The 18,978-nt window shown below is 42.2% G+C and overlaps 1 protein-coding gene across 1 annotated transcript in view; it reads left to right on the plus strand.

Moving 5' to 3' along the window:
- The first annotated feature begins 4,529 nt into the window (after window positions 1–4,529).
- The window catches only part of LOC126419483 (odorant receptor Or2-like), a 51,950-nt gene continuing 37,501 nt past the window's right edge, over window positions 4,530–18,978 (plus strand). The window contains exons 1-2 of the mRNA XM_050086672.1: window positions 4,530–5,338; window positions 8,591–8,690. Of these exons, the coding sequence (XP_049942629.1) occupies window positions 4,530–5,338; window positions 8,591–8,690 (909 nt within the window). The remainder of the gene's footprint in view (window positions 5,339–8,590; window positions 8,691–18,978) is intronic.

Below are 18,978 nucleotides of genomic sequence, written 5' to 3' on the forward strand. Positions count from 1 at the left end.
GGGATGAATATACTAAGCAGATTCAGAAGGATGTAGGTTGCAGTAGGTACTGGGTGGTGAAGAAGCTTGCACAGGATAGAGTAGCATGGAGAGCTGCATCAAACCAGTCTCAGGACTGAAGACCACAACAACAACAACAACACCAACTAATATTTGTGTTAGGAAAGCATTCACGTGTAACTTCCTTGTTACGCCTTCCTTCGCTAGTACACGCACAATATCTTGACTCCCTCCTGTCTGGGAATGTCATCAAATCTTTGACAAATTTCTACCTCACCTTAATTAACCTAACCTAACCTATCAAGCTTCTATCTGCGTCGAGTGGTTTAAAATCCACTAGCTTTCGGCCGAGTGCTCGTCGCCCATTGTCAAAAGGTAACTGTGTTTTGGTTGTTGCTATCGTCCTTTCACAGCCGCGCTTCCATCTGTGACATCACTGGTGCTCCTTCCAGTGCCATATAAGGTAATACTTCGTTGCACGCCCACCCTCCTTCCGAGGGGAGGTTTCTAAGCCATGCTTTGCTGCAGGCCGCTATCTTTATTAAGGCTATAAAAACAGCCTCAATTTACATCAATTCCTTCTTTTATTACGCTATCGAGACACTATTACTCCACGTATTAGTACGGGTATTAACACTTGTTTCTTCGAATGCACTAGGTTGTACGTTTTATAGAACATGCGCTGTTACCGCCCATTTCTCTGGGCACCGAAGGCTAAAGCGTATCTCGTTTTCTACACGGTGCTCTTCCATAGCACGCATAGTCTATCTGACATAAAACTGTCGGCACGCACGCGGTATTTTATATGCTCCTGGCGTTTTGAGGCGTTGACCGTCTTTCATAGGCCTCAACAAAAACACTATCTCATATGGCATTAGAGCGAATGTCACTGACGCCACAGAACGCAGCGCGCCTGTATCAGAACGGTAAAAGTAGTCGCCACGTGACTAAAGCCGAAAATTACTCGGCCGAAGGCTCTTCGATTTTAAATCACTTGACGCGGCTGGAAGCTCGAGAGACCTTTATCAGCGTGTATCGCGTATATCGGAACCATGCATTCGTACACTTGGATTATTGTTTGCATTTTTTCTTGTAACCATTCTACAAACAAAGCTTCATTTTCCAATAAAGTAATTAATAAATAAATGGAGTCAATTTCTTTCTTTTATTAAGTACGCCATAATTCTTGACACAATGTTGATAGCTAGTTTCTTCCAATAATGAAAAGTTCTCCTATAATTCAAAAAGGCATGCAACATCATGCCCCAAGCATCTATTACAACCCATTTACTTGTTGTATCCGTGTATTATTTCTGGCTACCTGCCTATTTCGTTTCTGTGTTTGATCACCAGTACCAGATTTACTAAATAATAAGAGGGGATGGATTTGTTGAACTTATTTGTCTCGGAATGCACAACATAGTACGCAGTGTATACATGACTGACCTTCATATTGCTTTTTAAATTGGTCTAGTTAAAAAGTTCTGTTTTTCCTCTCAGTGCAGTAATGTAGGGAACTAAACAGAGGAATCTTTTTGCGAGTGCTACCCACATGAATAAGTTGTCTGCAAAAATGTGATTAACTTTCTTCAAATAATTACCTAGGCACAGTAATAGCTGAGAAGCACAGTATCCTAAGCCTCGTCTGGCCATTTCATTCTTATCTTCTCGACTTTTAGCACTTTAGCATCCCAAGACAATTGAGTCACAAAGAGTCCAGAATTTAGCTCTCCAGCGGCGTTGGTGATTGACAAATACTGTTACAAGAAAGTGTGACACTTAGTACCAACTAGGGCTTCGTCAATGCTAATATGTTAATGTGGTGTGCAATGATGTTTGAATGTATTATTGGGCACATACCCATATCGATTTCAACACGAAAAGTAGTATACTTCGCATATTTTCATACGCTTATGTCATATGGTATTATTTTTTGGGGTAATTCTTCTGATTCAAAAAGGGTATTTTTGGCTCAAAAACGGGCTGTTCGAGCTATGTATGGTGTAAGTTCGAAAACCTCTTGTCGACCCCTATTCAATAGTCTGGGAATTTTGACATTGCCCTCACAGTATGTATTTTCTTTAATGTCGTTTGTTGTTAGCAATATTAGCTTATTCCCAAGAGTTAGCAGCTTTCACTCAGTTAATACTCGGCAGAAATCAAATCTGCATGTGGAATGCACTTCCTTGACTCTTGTGCAGAAAGGAGTGCAGTATTCTGCTGCATCCATTTTCAATAAGCTACCACAAGAACTCAAAAATCTTAGCAGTAGCCCAAACACTTTTAAGTCTAAACTGAAGAGTTTCCTCATGGTTCACTCCTTCTATTCTGTCGAGGAGCTCCTGGAAGAGATACAAAATTAAGCAAATTCCAGTGTACATTTTTGATTTTCTTTATTTAAACTAACGACTTGTCGCCTGAATATGTTTCTTATATTTCATTTTATCTGTTTCTACAATCGTGTTATAATTTCATGTATTGACTCGTTCCATGACCATGGAGACTTCTCCTAAATGTGGTCCCACGGAACAATAAATAAATAAATAAATAAATAAATAAATATCTGATACGTGGGTTGTAATTAGCATGACCTTGTGCTTCTCATAATTAACAAGATGATGCTTTCCACAAGGTGTCCGAATCGATGAGCAAAATACATTTTGGCAAATAAAATATATGCTTGAGATGTTTTGTACTCTATTATTTAAGTATTGTACGTCTTCTGTTGAGTCGTATATTCTGTAGGCATGCTGTAAAACGTCTTACCTAAGCTATTGTGAGATTCGTCCATTTTTAATATGGGCTTATCAAAGTAGTAGCACTTTTAGACACATACTGCTTAGCTGAGCGATTTTTTTCGGTGAAGTAACGCTGAAGTGAGAAGTTAATTCAAATATTCAGTTGCAGAAGATCCCATTGGCGGCATATGCTTTGGTCCAGGCCGCTCATTGAGTGAATGTGGTGGAAGCTGTTGCGTTCCAAGTGCCATCACTTCGGTGTACTGTGCATGTTGAATATCGTATTCTCTTTCCTTCAGTACATCGGCAATAACATCACTTTCACTCCAACCTCAAGCTATTTCGACTAATTCACGAATTTCATCGCCAGGAAGAACTCTACCTGCGCCAGCGTTGGAATAATTAAAACAGAAGCCGATAACGTAAGTAAAGTGAAAACAAGAACGCAAAGAAAAATAGCACAAAAACTGTATTATATCACAATATTGCTGTTAGACAACAGTAAACACAATTAGGCGCACATTTTTCTTCGACAACTTAAACAATGGGATCCATCCACTGGACTTCATATGAGGCTAATATATTTCAAAAAACCAGCGGCAGAGATGTTCGTACATGAATCGGTCCATTGTGTGTTGAAAATACGACAGCTTAATTTGGTGTTTGCTACAAATAAAATAAACTATCAACAAATCCTCAACCTGAATGCCGATCGCATAGAGAAAAACCTGTGAATTACTTTAAACTCCAATTGAGATCAACGTAAAATTCCATGGAAATTCTTATGTACTCCTTACACAAGTAGACTGGCAGAACAAAAAGTTTCAAACATCTTCGTTGATATGTTTGAGGAGAGAGGATATTAATAAATTCGTCAAATGACAATACTCTAACTAAGGCAATTATTATCTAGCACTCTACTCATTTTCAGGAAATAACTGAAAGGTGTCCTCTCTAAACATTCGCAGATTCGTAGGAAAATCATCCAGTGCAACTCATAAGAACCAAAACGTTATTTAGAAAATCTCTTAAGGAGAGCGTGAAATAATATTTGTTTTCTCTTATACGTGCTGTGTCTCCAACTTAAACGTTTAATCGGTACGATATTTAACAAACACGCCAGATTTGCAGTTCAGTCGTATTGGCGAATAACATCATTTTATCAGATACGAAACAATCAACCGAAAGTTGCAATTCAGTTGAAATCCCGGCACATGTCTAAAGTAATGGCCCAAAAACACGATGCAGGGGTTTTTGTATCACGTTACTTACCTCTTTAAGCTTAATGCTATTTCCACGTGTGTTTCATGTCCTACAAACATTAGAATATTCCAGTGCAGAAGTGCAGCAAGCACGTTAAATAACGATCGAGCTAACCTCCTCCGTGCATGTCAAATAGATTCTGCTAAGTAACACACGGGCAGTCACGCAGTGCAGTGGGACATAAATTTACATTTCCCGATTCACGGGTTTATTAATTGTTTCATGAAGGAAGTGAGAGGTTTCCATTATTTACTTCAAATGATGGCCTACGTTTGTTTATATTATATAACTTGGACATAACTAGGTGGCAAACAACGTGAATAAATTACACTGTAATAGCGAAGCATTATCCGATTATTAAAAATTTAACAGAACTGCGGTACTTTCTACCAGCTACGTTCATAAGCTTCCCGAAGAACGAGGGAGCTGCAGAATCGTTCAGAAGGTCTTTTCACTCATATCGGAAACAAAACACAGGCGCGAGTAGTTAAGAGCTGCTTGGAAATCTAAAAGCCAGTTACCACTGAGATGGCCGACGGGTGGGAAGAAGATCTGGAGAAGGCTCTGACCTGGACTGAAAGCGGTCAGTCCGTCCTCAAGCTGAACATCCGCCACCTGTGGCTGTTCGGCCTCTGGCCACTGTACGAGTCCAGCGCATTCCAACTGTACACAGTCTATGTTTACATTCTAGCCCTGTGGAACGTCACAGAGTGCTTGCTGACCGTTTACTTCGCATGGGGATACATGGACGAAGTGACCCTGGTGATCATGTCAACCGCCTCCCACTTGAACGGCCTGATCAAGATGATGTTCTTCCACTACGACAGACGGCGCTATAATGCGCTGACTCGCCGAGTGGCCTCTCTGCTCTCGGTCCAGAGCGACGTCTGCGGCAGGGAGTCTCCAATGGCGGCCATCGTGGACAGCTCTCAGAGGCACGCCTTCCGCCTCACGCTGTCGCTGTTGCTCTTCATGTTCGCCCAGTGCTTCGTGTGGTTCCCCATGCCGCTGTACACACACCCAGAGACGAGGCGCCTGCCCTTCGCTCAGCACGCCTGGGACAATAACTCCAACCTGTACGGCCTCTCGTACTTCGCCCAGTGCGCGGCGGGATTGTGGACGACGCAGATAAGCTTCGGCTTGGACTGTCTCTTCGCGTCGGCCATGATCCTGGTGACTGCACAACTGGATATTCTCGCAGGGCGTATTCTGGCCCTGAAGTATGATACCTACAAGGAGAAAGTCGAACATTCTGAGAAGAGGCCAATGGCGAAATTCGGTGATAAAATGTACAATGATTTGTGCCTTTGTGTCGAAAGTCATCAAAAAATTCTTAGGTACGTAATGCAACACTTTCTTGCTTCAGATTTGTAATGTGGAGACACGTACTATACGACGAACTGTACGATACGTTATAGTGGAGTCTTATACTAATAACAGTATGTCAACGGATGGATATTTCCCTGTTTGTTAGGAACAGGTACATTTTTATCATCCGGGATACTAATACCATTATTACATTTTAACGGACATTTTCTAAACTTCTTTGAAGTTTTTCTTTTCAACAGTTGCACAGAAGTCTTCGCTGAAGTAGATGAATAATTGTTTAACTAATAATAAAGGCAGATTTCTTAGGCTGCCAATACATCGTGTTTGCATAAACGTGAACACAAAGCTAGGTTTTGAACCTCTCATTTACCTCATTTCCCCGCTTTTTTAATTTGTGATATTGGATGTATTTTGTTCGTTAACCATTACGAACGTATAAAATAAAATGTCACGTCTATGTCTCTCACGATGACCTCTGTAATGACGTTTAACGAAAAGAAAATAATCGTTCTATTTAACGAAACTTAACTAGATTTAATATACACATCACTTAGGAAGTAAACCAGGTACAGGAAAAAAACTCCATTCGTGTAAAATGTTGTTTAGATACTGTAAACATTTTGTCCGTATTATGTAGGGTGATTTTTTTCACCGTGTAACTCTAGGGATTGATCCATGAGAGGATACGAAACAAAAAAAGTCTAAAGAACTTCCTATGTCCGGAAAGACATGGTTTCACGTCAGAGACCATTTATTCAATCATTCATTGTTACACAGACTGCGGTCTAATATGCGCTATACCACGCAGCCAGAGTTACAGTATGTGTTGAAAATGGTTTCTATGTGGCTCAAAGGATGAGTGTACGCGCCTTAGCGTGTTGTGTCCCTAAAGCTTACATCGGCCAAGCTGTATCCGAACAATGTTAAAGACAGCATAAATACGTTGTTCCAGTGTCTCCACATATGAAACGGGCTGTACATAAAAGGTACTTGTGAGATGGCCCCATAACCAGAAATCACACAGGTTGAGGTCCGGTGAACGAGTAGGCCATGCAACTGGACCTCCTCGTCCGATCCATCAACCAGGGAAGACATTACTGAGATGCGTCCAACGTTAATGGCTTAGTAGGCTGCAGCACCATCATGTAGCAGCCACATAAGCCTACGAATCATCACTGGAACTTCTTCCAGCAGAGGAGGCAAAATTACTCGCAAGAAACGCCGATAGTTCCGGCCTGTTAGGAAACGGAACGAAGACTGGTCCCAAAATACGATCGCCATTATCCAGGCCCATACATTTCGGCTGCACCGATGCTGATTATTCGCTGTCACCATACCATGCGGGTTCTGCATACTATCCCACAGATGACTGTTATGAAAGTTGAAAATACAGTTGAAGATACCATTGAAGATACCACTCGGCGTAAAAGTGGCCCCATCTGTAAATAGGATGGATGACAAATCCTAGAATCATGTTTGCCTCGTGAAGAAACCAACGACACAACTGCTCCCGATGTGGGAAATCTGTTGCTAGTAAGTCCTGCACATTCTATAAGTGATAAGGGTGACAACATTTGCCATGAAGAATATTCAACACGGTCGTCTGGCTTACGCTGTACTGGCGGGCCAACTGCCTGGTCTGTTAATCACATTTTCCTCCGCCTGGTGTCACAACCTTTCGGGTACGTTCTTCATGATTTCCTGAAAAGACACTCTCTTACAAAAGGCGAAACACTAATGCAAACATTGAATGTTATGATGGTTGTCGGCGGGGATAAGTTTCCTGATACATTCTTGCTGTCCGCCGCCCATTGCCATTGGCCTTTCTGTAAGTAAACTCCGTGTTGGCAAGCTCTCGATTCGATTACGGGACCATTGTGCACAACACTGAATCACTTCCACTACAAGATGAGTTAGAAAGAGAAGGGAATCGCACACAACATTACCAGTTACTATGGCAGGAGAGCGCGCTAGGGATTTGCCGTATGAGGAACAGTACCATCCTAAACCATGCGTACTGTAACTCTGGTTGCGTGCTACGATGTATATTAGACCACACTCTCTGTAATAAAACATGATTGAATAAATGTCCTCTAGCATGGAAACCATGCATTTCCGGACGTAAGTTCGTTAGACATTTTTTGTCCCGTATCCTCTCATCGATTAATTCCTAAAGTGTGTACACGGAGATAAAAATATCGACCTGTACGACAGATGTTGAGCACAATTCGTGGCGCCTTTTATTTTACAGCTGATTCAATTCCATTACAGCTAGACACTATTTGTAGCCTCGAGTGTTCTGTTCCATAACAAACATTTGTAGTTGAAACCGTTATTTATTTCTATGACCCAGTCCCTGTCTCAAATGTTATGACATGAAGACAAGTTTATTGACCAAGCTGCAGGACACAAAGTTGTGTTTTGTGTTGGTCATTGTCTACAGAGAAGCAGTGGGAATATCTTTCGGTAACACCCGTGTGAATCTTCATACCCTGTTAAATACTTTTACCACAATTTATGATATTTTCTCATTCAAAATTTGCTTTTCTGTGTTAGTGACCATATTTATCAGTTCACTAGAGAACATATGTCAGTCCGTTTACATTTCAGCTGTTGATAAATTCTGCCATGATTCTTAAACCGAATCTATTGCTGCATTTGCCGCCCACCTCTTTCTCGCTGGGATTATATCCGTTGCTAATGAGCTAGTTGCCATTGGGAAATTAAGTTATAATCTTCGAATATTTCCGCTGTTGCCAGTGCGTTTACGACTTCGTTTGGAGCGACAGCGGTCACTCTTTTGCTCGTATTTTTTAAAGGATGTTAAGTAGTTAACAACTCGCTCGGAATGACAATGAGTTCATGATCGTTATGGAGAAGGTAGGTCATTTTTTTTCATCGACCTCGAATGCAGCTGATTCAGTCGATCATGTCAAGATTTCCCATTGGATAATGGTTGAAAGAAACAGCTACTGAATTGAACATCTTATCTTTCCGGTACTAACACAGCAATAGATGAGCTAATAAGTCATCACTTGCCTATTTGGGCCACCATGTGCGGAAATAACAGATTACGCCATAACAATAACACACTGTACTCCAAAATGTTGCATTTATTCTACTACATTTTTGGCGATCTGTTTTCATAGATAAGCTACATTCCAACAAAAAGATACTTGATAGTTCGCTGATTAGTGAATAAGAATAAGAGTAGCATTCTGCTTGCAGCGCAACAACAGCTTTCTTTTCTTCTGTTACAGTTTCGTCAATCAACTGCAGGACACAATGAGCCCTATCGCCATGTCGGAGTTCTTTTTCAGCGTTCTTGTCATATGTTTAGGACTATTTCAAGCAACATTCGTAAGTTAATTAAAATACGTCCTTAAAGTATTAGTGATATACATTAAAAGCTAATGAATTCAGAGGTATTTACTAATTGATTTAGTTAGCCCACAACATAAGGTGCTGAATGATGATGATATTAGATATATCTTTTGTGTGACGTTACTTAATAGCAAGAAAGAATCGATAGTAGAAAAGCTTGTCAAAGAAACACCAGATGTTTTTTTCGGAACTTTTATTTTGTTATTGCAGCATAGGTGTTATAATATGAACACAAACCGAATTCGGTGTTTCAGATAAATGTGGGAAATACTTGTTGATTACAGACACCTCTTAGTCAAATTTTTCACCCCTGACTAAATATTAGGTGTTTGCATAGAACGATACTGTGGCACGAACGGAAGACACGAGCAGAACTTTGCAAAAAGTGATCAGATCAGCTCAAGAGCCAGGAGTTATGGGACAAGATAGGCAGTTTTGGATTGTATTTCAGAAACCTTCAAAAATGATTTCATCACCAGGAAATGACTCGGTTACGATAATTATTGTGGTGCAGGTGCTGTGTGACTGTATTATGTTAAGGTTACTGATTGAGGCAAGCGTTATCAGTCCCACCTAATCACAACAGCCTCGGTCCACACTCAGCTGACGGCTACACGGGTAGGGGAGGCTGTGTGTCGTGGACTGGGCGGTTTTATAGGTTAGAAAGCCTCGGGAAAGTACGGGGTGGGCTGCAATCTCAAAGGGTGCATGGCAAATACAGGACGTGCTTGGATCAAGGAACAGTCGGAACTGTAGTTGTAAATTGTTGTAGTTGTGCTGGGAAAGTCCCTGAGATTCAAGCGCTAATAGAAAGCACAGAGGCTGAAATCGTTATAGCTACAGAAAGCTGGCAAAAGCCTGAAATAAGTTCTACAGAAATTTTTACGAAGTCTCAGGCGGTGTTCAGGAAAGACAGATTAGGCAGAATTGGTGGTGGAGTGTTTGTGTCTGTCAGTAGTGGTTTATCGTTTAGTGAAGTCGAAGTAGATACTCCGTGCGAATTGGTATGAGTGGAGGTTAAACTTAACAGCCGAACTAAGTTAATAATTGGCTCCTTCTATCGACCCCCAGACTCCAATGATATAGTTGCTGAACAGTTAAGAGAAAATTTGAGTCTCTTAACAAATAAATACCCCCTCATACGTTTATAGTTGGTGGGGACTTCAACCTTCCCTCGATATGTTGGCAAAAATACTTGTTCAAAACCGGTGGTAGGCAGAAAATATCTTCCGAGATTGTCATAATGCTTTCTCCAAAAATTATTTCGAGCAGTTAGTCAACGAACTCGCGCGAATTGTAAATGGTTTCGAAAACACACTTGACCTCTTAGCCACAAACAATCCAGAGCTGATCGAGAGCATCACGACTGATACAGGAATTAGTGATCACAAGGTCGTTGCAGCTAGGCTCAATACCGTTTCTTCCAAATCCACCAGAAACAAACGAAAAATAATTTTATTTAAAAAAGTGGATAAAGTGTCACTAGAAGCCTTCCTAAGAGACAATCTCCATTCCTTCCGAACTGCCTATGCAAATGTAGACGAGATGTGGCTCAAATTCAAGGATATAGTAGCAACAGCAATTGAGAGATTCGTACCTCATAAATTGGTAAGAGGTGGAACTGATCCCCCGCGGTACACAAAACAAGTCCGAACGCTGTTGCAGAGGCAATGGCAAAAGCATGAGAAGTTCAGAAGAACGCGAAATGCCGAAGATTCGCTAAAATTTACAGACGTGTGAAATTTGGCACGGACTTCAATGCGAGATGCCTTTAATAGGTTCCACAACGAAACATTGTCTCGAAATTTGGTAGAAAATCCGAATATAAAGTACACAAGCGGCAAGACACAGTCAATACCTTCGCTGCGCAGTGGCGATGGTACTGTTACCGACGACTATGCCGCTAAAGCGGAGTTATTGAACGTAGTTTTCCGAAATTCCTTCACCAGGGAAGACGAATGGAATATTCCACAATTTGAAACACGAACAGCTGCTAGCATGAGTTTCTTAGAAGTAGATACCTTAGGGGTTGCGAAGCAACTCAAATCGCTTGATACGGGCAAGTCTTCAGGTCCAGATTGTATACCGATTAGCTTCCTTTCAGATTACGCTGATACAATAGCTCCCTACTTAGCAATAATATACAACCGCTCGCTCACCGATAGATCTGTACCTACAGATTGGAAAATTGCGCAGGTCGCACCAGTGCTTGAGAAGGGTAGTAGGAGTAATCCATCGAACTACAGACCTATATCATTGACGTCGGTTCGCAGTAGGGTTTTGGAACATATACTGAATTCAAACATTATGAATCACCTCGAAGGGAACGATCTATTGATACGTAATCAGCATGGTTTCAGAAAACATCGTTCTTGTGCAACGCAGCTAGCTCTTTATTCGCACGAAGTAATGGCCGCTGTCGACAGGGGATCTCAAGTTGATTCCGTATTTCTAGATTTGCGGAAAGCTTTTGACACCGTTCCTCGCACGCGACTTCTAATCAAGCTGCGGGCCTATGGTGTATCGTCTCAGTTGTGCGACTGGATTCGTGATTTCCCGTCAGGAAGGTCGCAGTTCGTAGTAATAGACGGCAAATCATCGAGTAAAACTGAAGTGATATCAGGTGTTCCCCAGGGAGGCATCCTGGGTCCTCTGCCGTTCCTGATCTATATAAATGACCTGGGTGACAATCTCAGCAGTTCTCTTAGGTTGTTCGCAGATGGTGCTGTAATTTAGCGTCTAGTAAGGTCATCCGAAGATCAGTATCAGTTGCAAAGCGATTTAGGAAAGATTGCTGTATGGTGTGGCAGCTGGCAGTTGACGCAAAATAACGAAAAGTGTGAGGTGATCCACATGAGTTCCAAAAGAAATCCTTTGGAATTCGATTACTCGATAAATAGTACAATTCTCAAGGCTGTCGATTCAACTAAGTACTTGGGTGTTAAAATTACGAACAACTTCAGTTGGAAAGACCACATAGATAATATTGTGGGGAACGCGAGCCAAAGGTTGCGTTTCATTGGCAGGACACTTAGAAGATGCAACTAGTCCACGAAAGAGACAGCTTACACTACACTCGTTCGTCCTCTGTTAGGATATTGCTGCGCGGTGTGGGATCCTTACCAGGTGGGATTGACGGAGGGCATCGAAAGGGTGCAAAAAAGGGCAGCTCGTTTTGTATTATCACGTAATAGGTGAGAGAGTGTGGCAGATATGATACGCGAATTGGGATGGAAGTCACTAAAGCAAAGACGTTTTTCATCGCGGCGAGATCTATTTACGAAATTTCAATCACCAACTATCTCTTCCGAATGCGAAAATATTTTGTTGAGTCCAACCTACATAGGTAGGAATGATCATCAAAATAAAATGAGAGAAATCAGAGCTCGAACAGAAAGGTTTAGGTGTTCGTTTTTCCGGCGCGATGTTCGGGAGTGGAATGGTAGAGAGATAGTATGATTGTGGTTCGATGAACCGTCTGCCAAGCACTTAAATATAAATTGTAGTCATGTAGATGTAGATGTACTGTTATGCTGTCAGCATGTTTCCTAACATTTTGCCTATTCATACAGAAAGATAATACAGAAGGTGACACAAATACAAGTCTCGTCTGTCAGAAAGAAGGTAACGTCTGCAGTCCGTGGTCTAGGGGCTAGCGTTGCTGTCTGTAGATCAGGGGGCCCGGGTTCCATTCCCTACGGGGTTGAGGATTTTCTTTGCCCGGAAGCTTGGTTTATGCGTTGTCATCATCATCACAATAATTCGTGACAGTTGTTAGACCGGACTGTGTACAAACATTGGACTGTGTAAAACTGAGACTTTCTCCGGGTGCTAATGACCCCACAGCTAAGTGCCCCACAGACCGAACATAAACTCAGATGGAAGGCAGAGTACGATGAAAATGTATTTTTCTTGAGAAACGTAATACGATAAAGGTGAAAGATCTTTACACAATATTACAAATGACAGATTTCTAACAACCAGACAATTGCTTCATTGTCCACACCTTCTGATCTTCTCGGAATGTTTTGGGTGTACTCAGTTACTTTGTTTTTGATGTAATGATACGTTTTAAATGACTATAGCCGTACCGTTGACAGTTTCAGTCTATGAAATTTACCACTGTCCTGTATCCTTGTCGATTTCAAGGGTGCAAAATGTTCTGTTGGTGTGACAAGTGTCAAGTTCGTGAGGCTGCGCCTTACACCGTATTGTTCCTTTCTGCATAATTGTTGATCTCAGTTCACGAAAACAGTTGCTGATGCTGACATGTCTGTGGTAAATCGGCTAACACAATAAACCTTTCAGTTCGAGACTGATTACTAGGCATTGAGCATAGTGCTATACAGGCTAGTAAGATCAGGCGAATAACTCTGTGGGCTACCAGAATACTGACAATGTTTGAGGCTGTGCACTTTAAGGGCACCGAAAATCGAGTTGCCGATGGTCTTAGTACGCTGGTTAACTAGCAAAATGCTGCAAAAAATGAAATGCTACCAAGCAAACCATCTCAATCTTACACTATGTGGTCAAAATATCCTCTCACCTGGCTGAAAATGACTTACAAGTTCGTGTCGCCTTCCATCGGTATTACTGGAATTCAATAAGCTGTTAGTCCACCCTAAGCCTTGATGACAGCTTCCACTCTCGTAGGCATACGTTCGGGCACATGCTGGAAGGTTTCTTGGGGAATGGCAGCCCATTCTTCACGGAGTTCTGCACTGAGAAGAGGCACCGATGTCGGTCGATGAGGCCTGACACGAAGTCGGCGTTCCCAAACATGCCATCGGTGCTCTACAGAATACAGGTCAGGACTTTGGGCAGGCCAGTCCATTACAGGGATGTTGTTGTCATGTAACCACTCCGCCACAGGCCGTACATTATGAATAGATGCCCTATCGTGTTGATAGATTCAGTCGCCATTCCCGAATTGCTTTTCAACAATGGGAAGCGAGGAGGTGCTTAAAACATCAATGTGGGCCTGCACTGTGATAGTATCATGCAAAACAATAAGATGTTCTTGAAAAATTCGACCACACTATAGAACCACTGGTTCCGAGTTTTACTGTTCGCACTAGACTCTCTGGCAGATGACGTTCACCGGGAATTCGTCATACCTAGACCCTCCTATCGGATCGCCACATTCGCTACCGTGATTCGTCACTCCACACAACGTTTTTCCACTGTTCAGTTGTCCAATGTTTACGCTCCTCATACCACACACAATTAAGGGCTTGATGTGTGGCTTACTAACAGCCGCTCGACCATGATATCAAAGTTTCTTCTCCTCCCGCCTAACTGTCATAGTACTTGCAGTGGATCCTGGTGCAGATTGGAATTCCTGTGTGATGGTCTTGATTGATATCTGCATATTACACATTACGACCCTCTTCAAGAGTCGGCGGTCTCTCTCAGTCAACAGACGAGGTTGGCCTTTACGCTTTTGTGGTGTACGTGTCCCTTCACGTTTCCGCTTCACTATCACATCGGAAATAGTGGACCTATGGATGTTTAGGAGTGTGGAAATCTCGCGTACAAACGTATGACACAAGTGACGCCCAATCACCTGGCCACGTTCGAAGACCGTGAGTTCCGAGGAGCGCCCCATTCTGCTCTCTCACAATGTCTAATGACTACTGAGGTCGCTTATATGGAGTACCTGTCAGCAGATGGTAGCACAATACACCTAATATGAAAAACGTACCTTTCTTGGGGGTGTCCGGATACTTTTGATCACATAGTGTAGGAAGTTAAAGTTGTCCACCATTGTATAAAGATTTTAGGCAGCGTCAAAACCAAGATTTACTCATTACGGCCTTTAAGGATCTACTAAATAGAGGAGAGTTTGTAACCCCATATTAACTTAAGGAAAGGAGATTAGTGTTTAACGTCCCGTCGACAACGAGGTCATTAGAGCACAAGCTCTGGTTTGGGAAGGACGAAGAAGGAAATCGGCCGTACCCTTTAAAAGGAACCGACCCGGCATTTGCGTGAAGCGATTTAGGGAAATCACAGGAAACCCAAATTTGAATGACGGACGCTGTTAACTTAAGGAATGAGTGTTTTGCTGCAATGCAGAAGTTGATGGAAAGTCAAAAGTCGTGCTAATTTCGTAATTATATACAATTTCTCATGAATGTCTGGTGTTTCGGTATCTTGGTCATTTAAGAAACCCGTAAATAATTTGTAGGAATTTTATTTTTTCAAGAAACGTCAAGGACAGAGCGAGGAATTGTGAAGTTTGTGCTGTGCGAAGCCAGTGCAAAACACAAAGATCAGTTTCCTGGTATCGTTGGAAGCCACGTGTACTTTATAGTACCGTTGCGTAGAACTCACAGTTTTAACAAATACATTTTGATCTTTGTCGACCCGTTTTCCAGATCGACTTCACTGTTCCTCACTAGGGGTGCCACCGCACAAGCAACTATGCGATGTTTCCAACAAATATTTTATCTATGATTGGGGCTAGTAAGACTATCGTCAGTGATAATGCAACATCCTGTTGTTCGCATTCTGTCAGGAAGTTTTTAATAATTTTGGCCATTAACCACGTTACAACCACTTCCTGCTGGTCAAACCCATGTCAGTTAACCAGAAAACTCACCCCACGTTGATCACTTATCAGCAGGATAGTTAACGTAATTGGCATCAGCCGTAGCACTGGCTCTTGTTTACCTTTTAACACAGCCACGCATAAATCCTGCTCAGTTTGTTTTATTTTTATAGTCAATTGACCATCAGTAATCTTTGTGACACAGAGGATTTGGTGCCGTATCGGATTAGAACTGAAAAACTGCACAATAGTGGAAGGCAGCTAGGGCTAGCTTCCGTAGAGCGCATCGACAGCTAGCTAAGAAATACAGTGCGGGGCTCAGGTAAATCCAAATCGTGTAAGAGTCGTGGTGTTCATCGAGAATTCTCAAGCTACGAGTAGAGCTGTCCACAAGGTCACGAAGAAGCTGCTACAGTGGTTGAAGAGACCGTTTCGTCTAACCAGTTTCTCGACACCTGTCACGCTTCCGTTGGTTAGAGTAAAGCAAGGTGATGTAATTATTAGGGCCCATAAGTTACAACTGAAAATGGGTGCTGCTGGTCGGGGTATGTGAATCAGTAAATTCGAGAGTCCTTGACTATTGTGGCATCGTAAATAGAGAGGGGGACTTTGAGCCATATGGCTCTCCCCGCGAGTTTTTCTTTCACCTTTGGTAATGGTGGCCTACGTGTAATTTAAACTTGCGTGCCGGGTAATCGGGTAATGCTATCTGGCGTTGGCGAATGGAGTGCCGGTGGTGTCCCGCCAGTGTCTAGTGAGTCGGACAGAGCCTTCAAGGTAGAGTGTGTGATGGGCCATCGACATGTTAAGAGATACTGCAAGGGGTTTTTTGTTTTACATGAATCGGTGGTGTCTGTTCCTTCTTTACAAGAACAGATACCACGTAATCATAAAATTGATTCCCCATGATGGGCAATGAAACCACAACGTTCAGCAGAGATGCTCATTAACGCTCGATCTCCAACAGTAATCTGAAAGAATCGAGCTCAGATGGCATGGATGAGAACTACAAACAGGAGGCGTCTGTGGGAGTGTGAGTCGGGTGGGCAGCTTGCCGAGATGTCCACCCATTTTCAGCTAACACTGTGTTAGCAAAATAGTCCAAGTTCGAATCCCAATCCAGCACACATTTTTACTCGTCCTCGCTGATACTACACAAAGTGATACAGCTGATATCATTAGTTACTTCCACTTCCTTTGCTTCCTTCCCCATCCCCCTTAAATTTATATATTTTTTTCATTCTGAGGAGTTGTGTAGTTAAAGATCAAAGTTTATCTTGATTAGCTTCCGGTCACTGACGTATACAAGTTAGAGATGCGTTTTTCCTCTGGTGTTAGTCGTTCTCAGGGGAATAGACGCAGGAACTAAGAATTTACCTGTCTTTTTGTTGTTGTATCTGGATACTTTTCTCTGAGAACAATTCATCGTCGTTTGTTAAGCTGCGGTTAGAGTTGTTCATCCGCCTTTAATGGCAGTGTCTCACTCCATGGACCAGGGCGCGTTCCGGACCTCTGTGCGCACCCTTGACCTGTTTGACAAGGCCTTTGGCGCAACGAGAATGACTGTTTATACCGAAAGTCTTCGGTCGCAATTACTCATGATCTGTATTCAGATTTAATAAATGGCTGACAAGGAGACGGCACGACCGTGGGGTCGGGGATTTGTCCGAAATTTTGTGTGGTGAAAGAGGATCCCTAACACCTCACGTGATTGAAATATTAGGACGCACTACCCGGAAAATCCCGGAAAAAATCGATCCAAAGTTTCTTAGGTGTCGTATGAGTATAAAATGTTGATCCATTGCAGAGCCGCCGTCTGGCCTAGATGTTTAGGGCTCGGATTCTTACATAAGAGGTCTCGAGTTCGATTCCTCCTCCAGCACTTTTTTTTCCTTCTGTTTCATTTTCTTTTGTTATTCCAATAATTTTTCAGATATTTTCACAAACCTACATTAGTTTTAAAACATTATTTTAGCTCAAGGACGTAAAGTTTTTCATTCACTGAAAAATATTCGTGCTCGTTGTTCTGTTTCGTTTTATGGGGTTTAAGGTTTAAAGGGGCTTTGTAAGGGTCCCCTTGGGATTATAACGGTCATCTGCGCATAGGACTGTGCGCGAGCCGTGAACGGCAGTTTGCTTTTCGATTTCGTCGTAAACAGACGTGCCTGTTTCAAATGTCAACGTGTTATTCCGATCCGAGGTTAAACATGTCGACTGAAGAAGTTGCCGGCTCATTTGGAATAGGAGAAGAAATTCCTGAAGAATCCATTCATAGTGACCTATCAAAATTACCATTGAAGGACGCAGTGGTGTATTATGAAAAGCTGTTGCCGGAAAATAATTTAATTGCATCGAGATCTTCGGAAGAAATCTCTCGCGATGCTATGTTATTGGCCACCGAACTTTATAATTATATACTGGAACTTTTGAGTGAAAAAATATTCGTAACTGAAGAGGAGTTAATTCACGCTCATGAGGATTGCGAAGAATGTGAGGAGAACGACGAACAGTTCGAAGTGTCACAAAGTGATTCCTCTCCAGACGAATATAAACCGTCACCGAAAAGATTTAAAAGTGACATGTTTCCCATTGCCTACAAAGTCAAAGTCGTGAATATTGCTAAAGCGCACCCCACATGGTCCATGGCGACATTGCAAAAAAATGGTTCAAATGGCTCTGAGCATTATGGGACTTAACATATATGGTCATCAGTCCCCTAGAACTTAGAACTACTTAAACCTAACTAACCTAAGGACAGCACACAACACCCAGCCATCACGAGGCAGAGAAAATCGCTGACCCCGCCGGGAATCGAACCCGGGAACCCGGGTGTGGGAAGCGAGAACGCTACCACACCACCACGAGATGCGGGCGCGACATTGCAAAAAAATAGGATGCCGCCAATTGAAGAGAAAAGAATATCTTTCACAATGAGGGAAAGATATTAAAAGTGGTGGTACGAGAATGGATAAATTTGAGGCGATAGATTCGTGGACCTACGACCGTTTTGTGGAAGTAAGACAGCAATATCAGCAAGTCACGACAAGAAATTTACAGCAATGGGCATTGGCTGCGGCTGCACAATTCGTCGATTTCAAATTCAATGCGTCTGATCGATGGGTCACGGCATTTAAACAGAAGCACAGAATTTCACTACGCAAGATCACGAAACTGGTTCCGAAAAAGGAAGCGGCGTCAATGGAGGACATCCAGGCGTCTGCGGAGACCTTTCGTCAGCAGACGTGCCGTTGAATCCCTCAAAACCATAAGGATTATGTGGTAAATAATGACCAAACAGGTAAATACGTGTTTTCTGCGTACAAAATGTTTTTACCGATTTAAAATATATGAATTCAGATTTAATTATAGAAAAAGATATTTACATACACATTCGAATATTGTTTAATATTAAAAATACTATTGTTTCAGGACGCCAATATCAATCTGTTTTCAACAGGTCTCTCACTGAAATGGGAGTAAAGCAGTTTTCGTGAAAAAGTCGGATTTGAATAAAGTGACGCATTCGTACACCACACGATATTCAATAACATAATTGGAAAAACTGCTCCCACATGTCTTCATATGCTTACAAGAAGCGACCGGTCATTTCGGACCTAGCATTCACAAATTAATACATGGCTAGGCCAATACTTATACGATCGTCATCGTAACATCATCGAATTCCGGAAAATTAACAACAGTTTTATACAT

This window comes from Schistocerca serialis, chromosome 9 (genome assembly GCF_023864345.2).
Source record: "Schistocerca serialis cubense isolate TAMUIC-IGC-003099 chromosome 9, iqSchSeri2.2, whole genome shotgun sequence".
Lineage (NCBI taxonomy): Eukaryota > Metazoa > Arthropoda > Insecta > Orthoptera > Acrididae > Schistocerca > Schistocerca serialis.